The 20,367-nt window shown below is 47.6% G+C and overlaps 1 protein-coding gene across 1 annotated transcript; it reads left to right on the forward strand.

Moving 5' to 3' along the window:
- Nucleotides 1-6,147: 6,147 nt before the first annotated feature.
- On the forward strand, nucleotides 6,148-16,644 carry FEV (FEV transcription factor, ETS family member). The gene is made up of 3 exons (XM_063288926.1): nucleotides 6,148-6,234; nucleotides 6,661-6,735; nucleotides 15,879-16,644. Exons 1-3 carry the CDS (start codon nucleotides 6,186-6,188, stop codon nucleotides 16,379-16,381), a joined length of 627 nt encoding a protein of 208 aa, XP_063144996.1. The 5' UTR covers nucleotides 6,148-6,185; the 3' UTR covers nucleotides 16,382-16,644.
- Nucleotides 16,645-20,367: the final 3,723 nt, after the last annotated feature.

The raw sequence follows: 20,367 nt of genomic DNA on the forward strand, positions 1-20,367 counted from the left end.
TTTCTTCAGCTTTTCTGCTCTCAGTTCTCTGAACTAGTAGGTGCTGCCTTGGACAACTCTGAGAAGTCTCTCTTTTGAGGGTGAAAGGAACTTGCCTGTTTGGTTTTGTATGATGGAAAGTGCAAGAGGCCACGTGCCAAAGGGGTGAGTGATACAGCAGCAACACTAATGACATGGAAACCAACTTGGTTATTGATAAATATAAACCCCACACACTCCCAGGTGTTAGTTTTTCTAGTAAAGCTCTCAAACTGTCTGTGTTTACAAGAAAGGTACAGTCTATTTATTTACCTTAGAAACACTTTTGTCCAAACCCAGCCTTGGCTCATTTTGTTCTTTCTCACTGTTTTTAAGAAAGAGAACCTTAAGGAAGGAGTAGGGGAGGGGGCTGCCCTCAGGGAATGCAGGCCTGGTGTCTCATACTGGGTGTCCTAACTGCCAGGAAACACGCTGAGACAAGGAACTGGTCTCTAATGTTTTATTGCTTGTACATAACAGGAATCCTAACAAACTGAAGAAGCGTGGGAAAAACCCAGACATATAAACCCCAAAGGTTAAGGTGGTCCCGATCTGTGTCTCTTTGAATGGCTGACCAATTCCTCAGTGCTACGCATGCGCTTAACAGTCTGGATGGGAGCCCCCTGCTCGCCATCCTTACTCATGACACTGGGTCCATGTTCCAGCTCCCCGAACTCAACCCCTGTGCCTGGTCAGCAGATCTTCAGAGGCCCTGACTTTTGGCTGCTGCTACTAAATGCCGGCCGGCCTGTAATAAGGCCTCCCTCATTTGTGATATAATGACAGATGAAAGAGCCAACCTGGCATGTATTACCAAGACCTGGCTGAGTCCGGAAGGGGGGCTGGCCCTTCTGGAAATGTGCCCAGTGGGTTTTTGGATGTGGCATCAGCCAAGACTCTAGGGCAGGGTGGAGGTGTGACGATTATCATCCAGGAGTCTCTTAAGGCTTTCAGGGGCGCTGCTCCACAGATTGCCTGTTCATTAAGTTGGGCTCTAGGGTCAGTCAGGACTGTTGCTGCTGTACCAACCTCCCTGCTGCATAGCAGCCTCCCTGCCTGAGCTGTTGGGCTCCATTGCCAAGCTGGCAGTGGAGCTCTCCAGTCTTATGGTTCTGGGGGACATCAATTTGCCTTTTCCAGGAATAGGGTCAGAGGCAGCTCAGGAGTTTATGGCTACCAAGACAGCCATGGGCTTATCCCAGGTCATTCAGAGCCCGAGACAGTGGTCATACACCTGATCTGGTTTTCCTGTTGGAGTCTTGCCCTGTTATCTGGGAACGGTTTGAACCTGTTGGGCCTAAAGAAGTGGACAGGGTCCTCATGACTGTGAGCTTGGCTGCCTGGTCTTTAGGTCCATGCCCCTCCTGGCTAATTAAAGCTGCTAATTAAAGCTGTTGTGTGAGTGGGTTCCAACAGTGATGAATTCTTCCTTGGGTGAGGGGGTTTTTCCTTCGCCTCTCAAGGAGGCCCTGGTTCTCCCCCTCCTCAAGAAACCATTGTTGAACCCCACTATACTGGACAATTTTTGTCCAGTATCTAACCTCCCTTTTTTAGGGAATGTGGTGGAGAAGGTGGTCATGCAACAGCTTCAGAGGACCCTGGATAAAGTGGATTATCTGGACCCCTTTCAGCCAGGATTCAGGCCTGGGTATGGGACAGAATCGGTCATGTTTTTAGATGATCTCTGATGGGGGCAAGATGGGGGTTGTGCATCCATCCAAGTTCTGCTTGCCCTCTCAGCAGCCTTCGATACCATCGACCATGGCATCCTTCTGGACCGGCTCTGGGGATTGGGGGTGGGTGGAATTGTATTGTGCTGGTTCTCCTCCTTTCTCTGGGGTCAATACCAGTCAGTGGTGATTGGGGAGGAGACATCCCACCCTCGGCCCCTACTGTGTGGGGTGTTGCAGGGTTCGGTGCTCTCTCCACTCCTCTTTAACATCTACATGAAGCTGCTGGGTGAGCTCATCTGCCACTATGGGGTGAGGTGTCATCAGTACCCTGATGGTACCTAATTATGCATCTCTGCCCCTGGCGAATTAAGCGATGCTGTTCATGTCTTATCCTGGTGCCTGTAGGCGGTTGGGATCTGGATGGGGGACAACAGGCTTCAACTGAAGCCTGGTAAGACTGAGTGGCTCTGAGTATTTGGGCCTGCCAGTTCTGAGATGACCCATCTTTGGTACTGGATGGGGTTGCACTGCCCCAGACAGACCCAGTGTGCAACTTGGGGGTCTTCCTGGACTTGCAACTCCTGCTTGCTAGGAGGGCCTTTGCACAGCTTCATGTCATGTGCCAGTTGCACCTGTTCCTGGATCGGGAGGCCCTGTTCAAAGTCATTCATGCCCTGGTCACCTCCCAGGTAGACTACTGTAATGCACTCTACATGGGGCTGCCCTTGAAGAGTATCTGGAAGCTTCAGCTGGTGCAAAGTGCAGTGGTGCAGGCAGTTATGTGTGTCCCTAGAACGGCACACATTACACCTCTGCTCCACGAGCTGCATTGGTTGCCAGTTCACTTCCGGGTCCAATTCAAGGTGCTGTTTTTGACCTTTAAAGCCCTTCATGGCATGGGCAAGGTTATCTGAAGGACTGCCTCTTCCCAATTACTTCTGCCTGTCCCAGGTCAGGTCTGGCAGAAGAGGTATGCTACGGGTCCCATCTGCTAAGGAACGTCTAGCGGGATCCGGGAGATGGGCCTTTTTTGCCGTGGCACCCACCCTGTGGACCCCCGAGGTGAGACTGGCCTCATCCTTGATGTCCTTCCATAAGTCCCTTAAAAATCTAGTTGTGTCAACAGGCTTGGGGGTTGGTGATCTGATGAGGTGTCTCCATTGTTTGTAATCTAATGCTCTCTCTTAGCTTTTTCATAGTAATATTACTTTTTATACTTTCTGAATGTTTTTAAAATTGTTTTTTATGGTTTGTTCATATGCTACCTAGAGTCACGCCATGTTAGATGGGTGGCCATTTAAATATGATAGATAGATAGATAGATAGATAGATAGATAGATAGATAGATAGATAGATAGATAGATAGATAGCCTCTGCACATTTTCAGTTTATAAGTGCAGGTAATTATCTCAGTTAATTAAAGGGAAGAAAGTCCCTTGAAAATCTTTCAGAACAGGCACTGAGGCCTCTTATCACCAGTCAATGTTTCAGCATTTGGGTGAATATGAGCACCAGCCAAACAAAATCATTGATCCATATTACTGTCAATTTTGGTCTGAATTCCTGGCTTATATATAAAATTTCCAGTAAAGGAAGTACAGCCATCATTACGGTAAATCACTTAAATACTGTAAGTCAAAACCAGCGCCTTGAATTGGACCCGGAAACATCATATTCTTATTTACCAGGTGTCATAACGACAATCCATGTGGACAAGGTGAGAAAGCATAGGACTTTTTGGCCATCCCTGAAATGCCACCCCACCCCACCCCACCCCACCCCATCCCATCCCATCTTTTCTTCTTTTTTTCCCTTTTTGTACTGAAACCCAGCCTTCTTTACTGCTGTCACCTTCTCTCTTGATCACAAAATGCACCTGGCTTTTCCAATAAGCAGCCACTAGATGTCTCTGCTGTGTAGAGATGCAAATTAAAAATAACAAAAGCCTGGTGAACAAGATGGGGTGACCCAAGCAGGTAAGGGGAGTGGGTGGGTTAGGATGAAGTTTTCATAAAATATTTATAAATAAATATTTATTTTTTAAATCCAGTCTCTGTGTCTGTGCTCTAACGCAGGGATTAGGTGAAGCCTCTGGAGTCAGGGTCTGGCTGTAGACAATGCTATTGCATCATTGGCAAAATCTGCAGTTTATAATAGGTTTGGGAAGGACCTAACAGAAATCACAGGCTTGGTTTTTTTTTAAAAAGCCCTGCATTTCAAAAAGTGCCTTTTTCATGAAGATGTCTTCAAAAAGCATTGTGCAAACCAACATGAGGCTATTCCTCTACATCTCCTTCCAGTAGAACATCATGTGGAGCTCACAGCAACCCAGTATTGTGCGTCAGAAACAATGTTTTGCTATGTTGAACAACTTCTTCAATGGAGTAGCCTTAAATCAAGGAAAGATTTCCCTAATGCCTTGATTTCCGGTAAATCTGAGAGCCTTTTCTCACCTGAATCTCACCATGGCAAAAAACATGCCCTAGCAACATTATTTTTCTCCTGGATCTCCATGACATTACCTTTACATTGTCTTCAGCCCATAAACGAGACAGCTTTCTGCCATCTTTAGCTGTACAGGTGTTAAAGTAGCATTCTTCCCCCCTCCCCACTTCTGACACCTTCTAAGGGCAGCCTCGGGGTTAGATCCATTGCCTTGGAGGGAAGTCAGGTGACTGTATGATGGGAAGAAAAGCAGGACAGAGATGGTGGGGGGCGGTGTTTCTTGGTGGCATAGTTTTCTGACAACTCAATGCAGCAGGGAGAAAGGCACTCAGCATCCCTCCACAACTACAGAATGGGAATGACTCAGACATGTGTTAAGGATTACTGAGAGTACTGTGTACACCTATGCATGCAACCTCATCAGATGCATGGTAGAGGCTAGACAGCCATGTGTTTGGGATACTTTGATTCAGATTCCTGCACAGATCAGGCAGGGGATGGGACTGGATGGCCTAAATAGTTCCCTTCTACCTCTATGATTCTGCAGTTATCCTCTGCTGGGTTATAGATAGAAGCCAATGAATGCACACCGGGGTATGAATACAGTGTAAACTGTGAAGTCAAAGGGCCTGAAATCTGAGATCTCAATGCAAGAACCCCAAGACGTCTGTGAGATTTCTCTGCGAAGCAAAGCAGGATAAGCATGTTGCATTACAGGCTGTGCATATTGTACTGATTGCCTTTAACAGTGTACCCTGGCCTCCTTCAGGTGTATTAACCAGCCCAACTGGGGGTGATAGGGACTGGAGGGCATCAGGTGGGCAAGCTGGGTCTGTAAGCTATTCAGGATCCCCTCACTGATTTGTGCTTCACCAAACAGGCTCTACTCTATTGAACTGCTCTATTATTGGCCTTTCTCACTAAGCTTTGAATGACAATTGTGGTGTTTTTGACCCAAATGAATTTGGAAAGGGTTTTCTCTCTGCACAGAAAACAGAAGAGTCATTGAATGAAAAAGTTCAGCCACTTTCCTCCAACCTGGTGCCTTGCAGATAGGTTGGATTACACTTCATACCAACAGCATGGGAGGGGCGGGGGGGGGGGGGATAAGGCAGTGGATTGGGACAAGGGACAGCCTGCTCATAAGCCCCCCTCTGGCTCATTTGGGGACACTCAATACGGCCCAGCCCCATCTACCTCATCAGGTTGTTGTCAAGAAAAAATTAATTCCCTTTGAACTGTCAGAGAAAATAATAACTATGGAATAATAGACAATATCAGAAGGCTGACATAAATCTTGGGTATCTTTCTGGAAAGAGGGGCGACATCAAAGGAAGCCAGGGCGCTTCGCGGGTCCCCCAGAGCAGCCTGTCGTGGGAACTGCGATGCGGAGGACAAAATCCAGAAGGGCACGCGACCCTCCTCTGGCTCGGCAGGGAGGCTTCTCGGGGAGGCTCGCTCGGCCGCTGTTGCAAACGGTGGGGCTGCAGGAGTCTCGGACCAAGTTTTCTGCCCCGCCGCCGCCGCCTCCACACACACCCAAGCTGGAGTTCTTCTCTTGGCCCGGGTGGACCCGCCGGGGCCCGGCCCTCGCCGAGACTGGTGCGCTTGTTGGCTCAAAGGCGCTGGAGCAGAAGCGCCGCCTGAGCGGAGCGGACCAGGCCAGGCCAGGGCAGGCAGGCAGGCAGGCAGGCGCTGCCTGTTTGCAAAGAGTTAAGGAGGCGGAAAACGCGGCGGCCGTGGCTGCCTCTCTCCATAGAAACGGCGATCTTTAACGGGGGAAACTTTATTAAAGTCTGATGGGCCGATAAGCGCCGCGCCGCGCCTTTAATTAAGGCGCAGAGGAAATTGCAGGCGCGCGCCCCTCGCGCGTTGCCAGGCTACTGCTCCCCCGCCCGATCTCGCCCCTCCTCCCCCCGAACCTGCGCTCGGCCTCCGCGGGTGGCGGCGATGGCAATACATAATAATAACAACCGCAGCCGCAGCCACCCGCTTCCCGGGCGAAGGCGATAATACCCCCCGCGGGCGCGGGGTGCGCGCAGAGCTGCCATGAGACGCGGCGCGGCCCGGACCCTGCTGCTCAACATGTACCTGCCAGGTAGGGCAGACGCGGGCTCGGCCGCCGAGCTGCTCCAAACTCCTCCCGGGCCCGGCGTGGCTGCTTTCAGCTTGGGAAATCGGCCCCTTTCCTCCCCCTTAATTGCCTACCTGCCACCCGGGAGGCGCTGGCAGGCGCGCAAAGCCGGCTTTGGCCTTCCCTCTTTAAAGCGGCCCCGACGGCTCTCGTCGGAAGTCGGATTTCCTTTTTCCTGGACGCGTTTCCTGGCTTCATAGCGGCTTGCCGGGGAGGCGGGGGAGAGCGGCAGAGGCAGGCGGCGTGGGACGAGGCAAGAAGGCGAGGCTCCTTCGGGGAAAGGCGCTTTTCTCCCCAAAGAGGCGAACGGACCGAGGCTGCGGGCTGGGATCGGCTCGGATTTGAGTTTTTCTGCTCCTCAGCTAGCGTCCCCTTCCTTTTTTCCTGCAGATTCCGTTGGGGAAACTTTCTTCAAAGAAGGCAAAAACCAGACGTGGGGCTCGCTGGGGCCCGGGGTTCAGAAAGGTAAGCTCAGCTTTTTCGTTTGTCGCAGGAGGGACCCGGAGTAGGACGGAAAGGAGGCTTTAAGGACCTGGCGGCCCCACTGGCTTGTCCCACAGGGCTCCGTTTCAAGGGCTGATGCCCGCGCTAAGCAGTGGGTCTTGGTTGTCCCCGTTCGGGTCGGAGTCGCGCTACCCGGGGGTGCGAGGTAGCAGCGCTTCTTCTCAGCGGTGAAAGAGGCGCATTGGGCAGCCTTCCCCCTGCTCCGCGCAGCCGGTTTACTTCACTTTTGGGGTGACCGCGAAGCCAACGAAAGGGGCGTGGAGATGTGAAGGGGCCAGCTGCCCCGGTCGCGAGGGGTACCTAAGCCAGAAAGCGCCAAAGGCGAAGTCTGATCCGAGAGAGAGACGGTCTGATTCTTAGCGAGAGAGCGTTGGAGCCACAACAAACTCCGTGTCCGCGGTTAGTTTGCTGCTCCCAGCGTTCCTCATCGCGAAGCCCTAATGAGTTGACTTTTTTTTTTAAGATTTTTTATCCCGCCTTGAATAACTCAAGGCGGCGAACATACCTAATCCTCCTATTTGCCCCACAACAACCCTGTGAGGTGGGTTGGGCTGAGAGAGAGAGGGACTGGCCCAAGGTCACCCAGCTGGCTCTCATGCCTAAGGCACGACTAGAACACACAGTCTCCTGGTTTCTAGCCTGGTGCCTTAACCACTACACTAAACACCCTCCCGATAAGGCTGGCGTTTGTTTGTTTGTTTTAAAATAAGCCCGGCTCCGAAAGCGCCTTCGACTCCGTTAGACGTTTGAGCCATCTAACTCAGAATACTCAGGTTACTGAATTAACCCACCTTCTGAGTTCACACAGTACTTTGTACCATTTAGTAACCCACTGGCCTGCCTCGGTGCCCTACACGAAGTTCTCCCAAAACAAACTAACCAGGTGTTGAACTAGTCAAGCTTAGGGTGTTTCTGCCCGAAGCCGCGAAGTCTCTAACTGGCCTGGTTAAGTGTACTGTGAGAACCGGCGGTATGCTAGCTGGCAAGATCTGTCTTAACCCTCCCTGTAGATGCTGGCACTTCAGCCTGATAGACCTTTCCTGGACACCCCTGGCTCTTTAAAGAGGATGTGATTCCTTTGAGCCACTCTTTAGCGCTGCATGCGCGGATGTCACGCTTTACTCGATGTATGGTTTGGCCACTGAAGTCAGTGATCCAATAAACGGAACTAAGAAGCAAATCAGGCTTGTGGACAAAGTCTTGAGATTCTATTGTTAACTGATCACTTCTTATCGCTTTAAATGAGAGTGTCGACCCATCGGGCTAGTTTAAATTCTGAACCGTACTTCAGACGGCCCACGTTTATGCGGGAAACGCCCCTCGTCCTCCCTTTCTAAAAGTGCCGTTTCCCAAGGATCGGCGCATCCAAGCTTTTGCGTTGGAGAGAAGCCCTCTCTGCTTGAAGGCAAACCGCTTGCCTTTTGCTCAATAGTTCGCCACTTGGTATCCTTCGCTGCTGTCTTTGTTTGGATGCGGAAAAGCGACGTTTGTCGTCCGCCCTCCGCTGAAGCCCGTGCTGCGGCGCTCACAGTGGCCAGCAAGGAAGCCGGGCGTCCAGAGGGACACGCTGCCCGCTCATCTTTTGGCTTGCGATAGGACGTGAAACAGAACAGCGCACAACTCCTTTAGGCCAAGGCCGCGTGGATGGGGCCGGGCTGCTGAATGCTCGCAAGGGAGCATTTCCTTTAAGCTCCTAACCTTAGGAGTGCTTTGCAAAACTTCCCCCCACCCGAGGCTCGCAGATCTGAAATCTTGTTTGCAAACAGGGCAAAGCCGCTTGGACAAATTTGGCTTGGGAGGAGGGGTTGGTTGATTAATTTCCTTCCCCAAAATGAAGATTCCCCCCCACCCACTTATACGAACCAGTCCTTCCTTCCTTCCCATTCCTCGCCCTTCCTACATTATATTTGGAGGCTTCTCCCCCTATCTACTTAGGGAAGGGTGTAGGGTACCGCCCTCCCCTTCGCTTGAAGTGGCAGATGAAGCCAAGGTGGAAAACATTTCTAGGTATCTTTGCGTTAAATCAGAGATGAATTTTAAATAGCACCAGAAATAATATGCCATTCAGTGAACTACGAAAACGAAGTGGGATTGCAATACAAAAACAATCTGGAACAGGAAGAATTAATCCTAAAAAAGTAGCTTTGAATATTGCAATTCGAGGATGACTATTTAAAAAGTCACAGCAGCCCGTTCCTTTAAATAGATATTTTATCCAGCGCAACATCACGTTAACTCGGCTTTATTTGTGCCTCTATAATTTTCTGCGCATTTACCTGCATTAGAACCATCCTCGACGCAAAGCAAACGAACACCCTCATCTAATCGAGCCAGAGCACCTACTGCCGATGTGGTTTCAGCTTTTGTTTTATCTTTAATGTAGTCCACGGAAATTTCCGCCACAGTAACTTTGATGACCTTTCAAAAAGCTGTTTTTTCCTGCTATAGGGGAAAACCTCTCTCTCTCTCTGGAAATGATGCCAATTTAGGGAGATCGGATTGCTTAATACAAAAAAAAAACACAACTCCCGGAGTTCCAGAACCACGTCCTCTGCTTGACGTGGGTTCCCCCTTAATGGGAATCTCTGGTTGGACGCTCCGGCGCTTCGCACTAGCGCTTACAACAGCGTATTCACTTGGAAATATGAATTCCCTTGAGTTAAGGGGATTGGGAAAATCAGCTTCTCTTGAAACTGCCCCTCTCCGGCGTGCTAAATGCTTTGTTAACTTCTCTGCCCAAGAGCGGGGATGTACCCAGCGAAGACTCTTGCGGCTCCTTAAACAAATCCTACTTCTGCTCACGCTTCACCAGATCAGGGGAATACGTTCCGGAGAGGGCAATATTATGCATGGGAGGGGGATGAAAAGGGGAGAGGGAAATAATGAGAAAAGGGGAGCTGAGAGAATCATCTGCAGTTGGGTGTGACCCAGCGATTGCACTGCTAAATTGGTTAGAAGATAAGAAACCGGGGTCTGTATTCGGAATCGGCGAGGATCTTTACCTCCCTGCATCCGACCAGCTCGCTGTGATCCACGAATACTCCTGCAAGGATACGCGGGGTGAATTTTAAGGTGCCCCAAGACTCTCTAAGGCCGTCAAGGGTTTCCTTCTGGAAATGCTGGATGCGATTCAAGGTAAGCTGCCGACGGGGCCCGAGTCGCAAGAAATGGCACCGCAGAACCACGGAAGGGCATCGAAAACCCTCCTTCCACGTATCACGGTTTCCTAGTGAAGCTCAGAGCAATTGCTCCCGGATCAAGCGCTGGCGTAAGAACCAGACCAGCGCCAGCATTCCCGCTTGCATGGCTTTGCCCGCCGCCTTCCCCAATCCCTGCCCGAAGTTGGCCCCCAGCCAAGGGCGAGGGTGCGTCTTTCGCGGCAGCATCCCAAGAAGCAGCGGCGGAGCAAACGGCTCCTTTCACGGGGCCCTGTCTCGGACGCGACATTTTCCATTTGTAGATATTTTAAACGCATTTCAAAAATGGGCCGCAACGATCCCCCAACCACGGAAGCAAAGGATAAAAGAGGAAAGACAGCGGCGCCAACTGGGTCCAAGGCAGGTCGGCTCGTGACGTCCAGGAAAGGTTCGGTGTGAAAGGGCCAGCCTTCTCTGGCCCAGAAAGAAGGCTCTCCAGCTTCCAGCGGGATGGATTCCCACGCAAGTAGGGCCGGCCTGCAATCTTTTGCCCCGGGAACGTGGGGTGGAGGCGACACCCGGAAAGTGCCGCGCGGCTGCTGGGAGAAAGTTGAAATTCGCTTTTCTTTTACTGGCTCCTCCAGAGACAATGCCTTCTCCAAGCTAAAACCTGCCTGACCCCGCAAGAATCCTTCGGTCTGAAGATCTGGAAGAGAGGCAACGAACAGCCCCGCTAGAACCACCGCGCATATTCCGACAGAAGCTCGAAATAGGACGGAAAGGAGACCTATTTTCTGAACAATGCTCTTGCCCCCCCCCCCCGTTTCTTCCTTTATTGATCTTGCTGGCGCGCAAGCCTTTGAATCGGGCGGGTTCATCAGATCCACGATCTGGTTGCAGGCGAAACCAGATTCCTCAGCCAGTCGAGGAGAGGGGCACAGGCGCCGTCTGGAATTGGGCTGATTCTAGGCTCAGGACTCCTTTGGCTGGATCGGGTTTTTTTCTCTCTCTCTCTATTTTTAACAGGGGAAAGAGGAAGCACAGCACCCTTGAGCGTACAGTATGTGTGGATTCGCAAACGCGCGTCTGGCTAAGGAAACCAGCCCGAGTGTTTCTTTCTTAGCTTCAGGTCCGTCGAGGGCAGGGGATGGGCTTCTGAGTAGACTCGCGGCGTCGGACCGGGCTCTGACTTTTACGTACCTTTTGAAACGTCGAAGTTCGAAATTATCTCGCCTCTAAATACGAATCGTGCCTCCCTACAACTAAAGGCAAGCGGGACAGATGCCAATCTTTCTATAAAGCTGAAACGGCAGGGTTTGTTTAAATGCATTTAAACAGAAATAATGCTTCAACCCAGGACAAGCGAAGACTTCATCCAGCAGAGAGACAGGGAGGACCTTCCAGGCGCTGCTTGCGGTCCCGCCCTTCCGGGGGGGCGGGTTGCGCTGCGGATGGTGCTGCGGCGGTTCCGCGCCAGCGTTTCCCTCAACGGGCTGCGACTACGGCTCTCCCGGAGATGCAGGCCGCCTTCCTCCCTAAAGGGAACCAGGCATCCAGCCAAGTCTTTTCCAGCCCCAACTTTTATTTAACTGACTTTAAACTGGGGAAGGCCTCGGTTGGATCTTTCCTAGCCAGCGACGCTCCAGACAGGCCACGTGAAGGCCCATTGTCCCAGCCAACCAAAGCAATGGCCCGCTGCGTGCAAGAGATATGGGAGTTGTAGTCCAACGCATCCGGAGGATACCAGCTTGGTGACCACTTCGGTTGCTCAAGAGGGGGCGTTGTTCTGCAAAACCAGGTGTGCCTGGAGGCATCCTGAAAGGGCGGCGCTTCCCATCTTACATCTTTGGGTTGGTTTGCACAACCAAGTAAGGAGTTTGCAGAACGTATGTCCCATCCTATGCTCTCTGTTTTATTTATTTATCAGGAAGAGTTGTATGTAACTAACCTGCAGATCAGAAATGAAAAAGGTAGCCACCCATCCCCCTGTTGTACTACTTTCAGTATTGTTCTTGTTACAAGGAAGTTTAAAACGATGCCCATCCCCACATACTTGAAAGGGCATCATCTATTTGCCCATCCACTGTGAAATCCCCTCTTCTCATCCTGCTACAAGCCTGAAACAGCCTTCTTTAGGTTTGTGTTAAAAATGAAAAGTTTAAACACCCTCCCTGCCACCATTGAAATTCAGTTATTTCAAAATATTCCTGGTGGAAATTGCAGGCTGAAGGATGAGTTCACGCACAGACATGTATCATCCCCCTAGCTGGGGCACTCAAGCTTGAAGGCACTAGCGATGTGGGATCCAGCTCTAGAAAAATAATCCAAGAGACAATCCAACCTCCATACTTGGACACCACAGGAGTGGATTAATCACATTTTATACCTACTTAGCTTCCCCAATGCCTCTTAGCAGTGAGCTCGTTAATTTTGTTCCCTTTGGTTGCTGAACTCCTTTTTCCCCATGTCTTCAGTAAAAAATATTGATTATTCAGTCTGGCTAACAAGAGTCTCTTTTGGTTTGGTGTTTTTTGTTTGTTTGTTTGTTTTGCAGAGGACAGGCCTTAAAATTTCTCATCTAACAATGAATGTCGTTAGTTGTTTGTTACAGTAGCATCTTGCATTAATAAATTACAGCTAATATTCTCATATATTTCCCTGGAAGGAAGGAACTCAAAGGAGCTTGCTTCTGAACAGTGCTCGTTAGATACTGATTTTAGCGCTTAGCTATTTGGGACATTAATTTCTCCAGAAATAAGTAGACTTCATCTTGAATAAAAGTATAGAGGGCTGCAATAATACATTGCTAGGCCATTTACAGATACAGTTTTATTTGTCTGGGTGAAAAATCTGTTTCCTAAATAGGCAAAGTGGTGGCATCTGTTAAATGTTGAATTACCAAGAATTCAGCAGGATGTGTGGATGTATGCGCACACAGACACCACGGAGTAGGACAGTTCATTATAGGAACAGCATGATAAGGCTCTTCTGTAGAGATATAAACTCATATTCTAACTTAACTTCTTACAGCAGATGTTCTGGTCCTAGAAAAAACAGAACTTTAACAAACGATTTCTAGCTGGTTGAAATGCTACCTTTAGGGACTCACTAGAACCATGAATAATTTTGCTAAGAATTGTCACCACTTCAAGCATCCTGCCTGAAGTTAAGAATCTTAAGAGAAGAAAAGAACCTGAAGGACCTTTATATTGCAAATGCTTACAGTTGTCACCTCCCCGCACCTTCAGATGAAAATACAGGTTTTAAAGACCCAGCAGATGATTGGAGATTATATCAAAAGTTATTGTAACTCCCATAATTGGGACAGGCTCCCTCCTATCTGGCCAGTCTCCAGCAGTTAAATGGGGCTGGGCCTGTAGGTCAGACAAGAAAAAAAAAATCCTGGAAGAAAGTAATTGTGAACCATGTCCTTATTGAAGGTAGGTAGGTAGGTAGGTAGGTAGGTAGATAGATAGATAGATAGATAGATAGAAGATAGATAGGACATACATGCATACATACATACATGTGTGTGTGTATACATACACATACACACACTGTATATTCATGTCATATGCATATATATATATATATGTATATATATGTATATATATATATATGCACATACATGACATAAATGTCTCCATGTAGTCACTAGGAATCAAACTTTAGGAAATTTTTACTTTGTCCCAGCAGAGGCAGCACTTGGCTGACCCTAGTTATCTCATGAAAAGCTAAGCAAGATCAGATCCTGGGAAACCATCAAGGCTGGAAGGTGGACTAGGAAACAATCCCCAAAACATAGCAGTGACAAACTGCTTTGGCGTCATTTCCACACTAAAAGAAAAATGCAGCTTTTTTGCCATTGACGTGCCAGTAGTTTCTCACCTGCCATCGGGAATGCTTCTGAAGTAAGAGGGAAACGAACAAGTGTACATGCCCCTTGCTCTTTGCATGGCTTATGCTGGTCAGAGGATCTGTCTCCCATAGTTCTGAGCTAGAAGATTGCCACCGATCCGTGAGAAACTGCAAACGGGCTCTACGCAGGGACTTAGTTTATTGTATTCATAGCATTTATTCTTCAAAGAAGAAAAGAACATGTGTCTGTAGCAACACAGGAAAACTTGAGGTAGACCCAGGTGGTTACTGCTCAACTCAACCTTCTCCACATCTTCCAGTTGTGTTGAGGCTGCCACCCTTTTTTCAAAGTAGCCATTCCAGTGGGAAAAGGGCAGGGGGAATTCCCAACTGTTCCAGGCGGAGACCTCCTCCAGGCCACATGGATTGCATGGAAAAGGGTGCTTGGCGAACAGCATGTGCCATTGCTGCTAATCAGGATGGTGGAGCTCATGGCTACATGAATAATCAGCTTTGCTAGCAATGCAGTGTAAGGAAGGATCTGGAGGTTGCATGGTTCTTTGCTTATGTTAGTCCAGTATCAGCAACCCATCTGACCTCGAGAGGAGATCTCCACTTGCGCTTGGGAATAACTGTTGTGGAAAATTCAGAAGTACAGAGCACAACCCTGAGAAGAAGAAACCGTGTTTATTGCAACGATCATTGCAAGAAAGAGGGACCCCGAACAATGGGTTCATTGAATTACTGAATGTGTAGGAGGAGAGGGCCTTCTGCTGCATTGCTTCTAGCTCTGGAATGGATTCCCTGGGACGGTGTTTCTCAGCCTTGGGAGCTTTACGATGTGTGGAGTTCAATTCATGCTGGCTGGAGAATTCTGGGAGTTGAAGTCCACACATCTTAAGGCTGCCAAGGTTGAGAAACCCTGCCCTGGGAAGTTGCAGTCAGCCTGCATCCCTCCCCTCCTCACAGCCAAGTGGCATCTCTTCTACCAGCATTTCATTGTGAAATGACTGGAATATCTAATTTTATCTTAATTTTAATCTGTGTTTTAACATTATTTAAAATCTTTTTCAATTGTTAGCTGCCTTGAAAATTTGCCATAGAGTAAGACAGGATATAAATTAAACTGTTAAATAATAAATGGAATAATAACTCCTTGTATGGAAATGTTAATTTTTTGTAAAATTGTTGTGTACAACTTCAGGGCATCAAAAATAAAAATTATAAACAAATAGAATAATGCTACTCAGAGATGTGGGATAGAAGCTAGGATCATCAAATTAAATCCTAGTTAGTTGTTTAATCATTTTCCACTTAGCCTGTTGAAACGTAGCACTGCCTGGATCCTATACTGCCCACTGCAATTAGAATAAATTAATTTAAATGTGTCTATCACCAAGCCCCCAGATTAGAGAAGGTTGTGTGAAACAACTTGTATCTTAGCAGAGGTCATGTGTTTTGCATACACAGTCTCAGGTTCAAATCTCAGAAACTCTGGGAAAAGTCTTTGCTATCCATTAGTTCCAGACAGAGCCAGAGGTCTGCCAGGGGTCTGACTGTATTAACACAGCTGCAGTGTAATGCAATATTGTATGCAATAAAAGTGCAGTGTGCAGGGGTCAGTGTAATATGTGAGCATGCTGAGTGAAAATCAGATCTTTGATTCCCAGATTAAAATAATTTGGAAGCCATCATGAGGGAGGGTGACCTTGGGGATCCAAAGGGAGAGTAGAAATTTACACGCACAAACACACATATCAACAGACACCATAGGAGGAGATCCACGTTAGTCTATACAGGAGTAGCAAAGTTTTTATGAGCAGCTGCAGCCTTTTAATAGAAATTGTGTGTTGGAAGAGGTACTACCAGGCTCCTCCTGATTTTTTGCACACATACTGATAGTGCAAGTGGAGATGGATCTAGTAGGGAATGTGCTGCTTTCACCAGCCACAGCCCTTGTGTCTGCATGACATCTGGTTTTGACTGTCAGCCTAGGCAAGCTGGAGATGCAGCAGAGTGGTCGGACTCCATCTGGTTCTTGTACTCTTTGGGGAGTGGGGGCAGAGGGGGAGTAGGAGCCTCTCTAACCCCCCTCCCTTGGCTTTGCAGGCAGTGGGCAAATCCAGCTGTGGCAATTCCTCCTGGAGCTGCTTTCGGACCGGGCCAACCTCAACTGCATTGCCTGGGAGGGCACCAATGGCGAGTTCAAACTGCTGGATCCCGATGAGGTGGCCCGGCGCTGGGGCGAGCGCAAGAGCAAGCCTAACATGAACTATGACAAGTTGAGCCGGGCGCTTCGCTACTATTATGACAAGAACATCATGACCAAGGTTCACGGCAAGCGCTATGCCTACAAGTTTGACTTCCAAGGCCTGGCCCAGGTCTGCCAGCCAGCCACGCCTGACCACACCTTGTACAAATTCCAGGCACCCCTTCCCTTCTCTGGCATCTCCAAACTCAACATCATGGCTTCAGGAGTGACCCCAACCAGTTTCTCCTACTGGCCAGGCTCTGCCCCCACCCTGTACCCCAGTCATGGCTTGCAGGCTTCAGCGCCCTTCAGCACCATGGCAACATCCCACATCAACAATATGAACAGCCATTACCACTAGACCTCTCGTGCTTCCGTGGGGTGTGGTGGGGAGCTGGGAAAATAGTTTGACCCCCTAGATTTCCGCTTAAGACATTTCCAATGCAGTGAAAGAGATATTTATTAGGTTCACCCATTGTGCTAAAACACAAGGTGGTTTGCCTGGTTTTGGTTTCATGTATTACATGAAACCAGCTATTATGATATGTAAATAATGGTTTGTGACATAGAGCGATGTGTTAATCCAGCCACTGCAACTTACTCAACGAACACTGGTGAAACAGACCATGGCTTAGGCAGATGGCTGAATCTAGCTATTGTGTAGAGTGGAAAGAGACACTTTATTGAGATAGGCTGGATCTCAGCACAGGAGCTGGATGGTCCAGAGCCATTTGGGGGTGGAGGCTCTCCCCAGTGAATCCATATTTTCCAGGGAACATTTCAGTAATTTCCCTATTTTTTCATTAAAAAAAACCACAGTATATTGGAGTGACTCTGGAACTGTCTTGTACTTGGAATTTTGGAACTGTGAAAATGTGTACAGCCCCCCTCTCCCTACTAAGTCGCATACATGTAGCCACACATCCTAAGAGACTGATGGGGAGGCATCAGCACCAGCAAGACCTTCTATCCTGAGATACAGGCTGGTGACAGTGATATCCATTTAGCCTGAATATCCCTGGGTAAAATGGACAAAGCAATCTCTAACCATTCTAGCATAATTCACACAGATCATACGCGATACTCTCTGTCAAGCATATACCGCAACTTGGCTTTCAATTGAATTAGAACAAGGGCTGTACCAAACATTGATTTGGGGGTCAAAGCCCTACAAAATATGAATTATATGAATGTTCATGCTTTTCTCAATCCAGCTCGATTTCTAAATGGCAGCTGGTTCTTTAGGGCCTGCAGTTTTGGGGAATGGAAGATCATGGCTAGGCTTACATGGATATAAGGGGGAGAGGGGCAGTAATATAAATCTAATAAATCTAATAAATAAGTAAATAAGTAAATAAAATATACTGTCACTGGGGTGATCTACCTTTCAAACAAGAGACCAACAAAAGCTGCCCTGTTAATTAGGGTCCTTTCACATGTGTGGCTTAATGGGAGTTTGTGTAAAGTAATATAAAAATCAATCCTACATTGGCAAGAATGTCCATTTGTCTTTTAAATGTCTTGCCTTTGCTTTTTGTTCTAAATGAGACTCAGTCAGAAAATTGAAAGGGTTGGGAAGCTTCAGGTATGAAAAAGCTGGTAGTTAGCACTTTCCTACCTGGTCCCAAAAAGCCAAGTTAAGGCTCCCTGTTCATCATACAAGTTCATTTTTTTATGACAGAGATATGATTTTTTTTTTTAAAAAGCCCCTGTTCCTTGGAAATTATTATTAAAACTCTAATCTTGCTGTTGCTTTTTTCCCTCTGGCTCTGGATTACGACCTTCCCCTTCATAACAGCATCTCTGTTGGTTCCATTCTCAGGTTGATGGGATTTAAACATTCATATCGTTTCCCTTGATGTAAGATAAAGACACTGTTCCAGGTTTCTCTGTGTGTGTATATGTGTTGGATGGATGAGGAGAAATAACATTAAAAGATCTACTCTGACGTATTTCAAGATTAAATTGTAATCATAGCAATGAACTTAAATAGTACCTGTCATTCCTTTTTTTCAAAAACTCCATTAAAAACAAAGCAGAACACAAGTGATTTTGATAAATAATACCAGTGTAATATTAGGTACAGGTGAGGGGAACAGAAGCATTCTCTTTGTGAATGCCTGCCCACCCCCATCCCCCATGCAAAATATTACTAGATATAAGACCCACTCCCATGAATGAAATTACACTTATTTCCGCCTTGGTTTTGGCTGAGAATCTGCCTGGGATTCTCAAAAGGAAGAGATGTACAAGGCAATGAAAGGGAGGGGGACTTCTGCAGGGGAGGATCTGCCTGGAAAACCCAAGACAATCCTGCAGGGCCACCTCCAGAGCCAGGCCAGAGACGCAGCTGGGCAAATGCCTTCAAGGGGCTACTTCCTTATTTCTGCAATGGCCCTTCCCTTTGAGGTCATTAGGCAGAGGGGAAAATGCAAGGAGAGTGAAGCAAGATGCCTCTTGCTTTTTTTTAGCAGGCAAGGGACTAGGTGGAAAGAAAAGGGGGACCAGGAGCCTTTGGGAACTGATATTGGCCCTAGCTGAGTATTAGAAAATGCTGAGCCCTGATGTTAGCCTCCCAAGGATCCTTTTCACAGCTGAAATTGCTCCCTCTTCCAAGACTCAACAGTAGCTCTTAACTGCATTGCTAATTAACTTATGTTTTTGAGTATGTCTCTCATTGCCATTTCCAAGTTAGAGCTCCTGGGCCTTCCAGCTCAGGCTTTGCGCAGAGTCCAAGGGTGCCCTTTTGAATCTGACCCCGTCCCCATTCCCAAGAAGTCTTTTCCTTCCAAAGTCCCAGAGTAAGATGGCCGGTTTTGAAAGAAGATGGCGCTCCTGGAACCTTAATGGTTAAGCAGATTAAAAGAGGGCATTCCTGCAGACTTAGTAGCTTGCCATCCTCATCTACATACCTATCCAAGATATAGGATACCATGTCTTATTTGCAAATGGTCACCATGTGCCAGAGGCAATTTCATGACCCTTTGAATGAGCCTTAGACGCCAGTATACTTGAGAACTTCCCCAGTGGATACTTTTCTGCAGTCATGTTGGTGGTTGGGAATTGGAACCTCTTTCCTTTCTGGTAATCCCTGGAAGACAATGCAAAAGTCCATCTACCTCAGGATTTTGGGATGCAAAACTGCATGCAGTCTGGACCACTTTCCATGTCTTCATACGGGTTTCAGCTCCACTAAACCAGAAGGCATTCTTCTGGGAAAGCAATGTTGGCTTTTTTTTTATGCATGCTTGGAACTGAGAACAATACTTAAACACTGCCTTTCACATGTTCCTTCCTTAGCTTCCCATCACCAACACCCTAAACTGCTTCCCTCTCTTTTAATGTCTGTTGATGTTTGCTACACATCTTTTTAGGTAGCATCCACTTGGGATCAGAATGGCTCGTGTGTTGCCAAATACTTTGACTGTCCAGCAGGGAGCAGCAGTGCCACATAGGTATCCTCCTCCCTTTCTCCCCAGGATACTATTAAATTGTGACGAATTCCAGATAGTAGCATCTCTGCAGCATCTAAAAAGTTAAGGTTAAAGAATATAGAAGCTTACATGATCCATTTGATAAAAACAAAGCAGGTGGATCAGCAGAATGAAGATCCATTTAAAGAATAAAAAGATCCAATTGGAGTTAGTGGGTATGTGTTAGTAGCTTCTGTTATTGTAACCCTATAATAAAAGTAGTTCTGGTGTTTATGACTTTGGTGTTCAAGTCTACTTTGGTCTACTTTTGAAGACAACATTCTATGGATGCCCGCGTTCTCTGAATTCCCCACAAAATTCTCTGCTTAAAGCAGGTGACTACCCAATAAAAGCTTTGTCTGGAAGCATCACCCACTCATGGTTAGGAGACAAACGTGTTTCATGCTAAGCCATACTTTCTTAAATCATAGTTTATTAAATAAACAGTCATTGGTTGGGATCATACAACACACTAAGCCATAATTTGCAAACCATAAAGGTTAGATTCAGATAATAGGTTAAGCCAGAATAAAACAAACCAATAACAGTAAAGTAATTAGTCTACTCTTTCTGTTTGCTGTAGAGACATGTAGCTATTCCTCTGAAATTAAGTAAACCAGTTCATCCTGAATTAAACTAGCCATCCCTGCCTTTCTTAAACCTGTGATCTAACCCAGCAAATCAATTCTGCCAACACATTCCAAATCTAAAGTTTACTCCAGAGTCCTCTTTTGAAACATTGACATTGACATAGGGTGGAGGAGATGCTGGGCAAGAGTGATGTCTCCTGCTCTCTTTCTTTGCCACACTAGAAGATGTGGTGCCTGAATGGTGACCCCAAATAACTTCTGCCATCCCAACAGGCACACCTCTC

Source organism: Candoia aspera, chromosome 1 (assembly GCF_035149785.1).
Source record: "Candoia aspera isolate rCanAsp1 chromosome 1, rCanAsp1.hap2, whole genome shotgun sequence".
Classification (NCBI taxonomy): Eukaryota; Metazoa; Chordata; class Lepidosauria; order Squamata; family Boidae; genus Candoia; species Candoia aspera.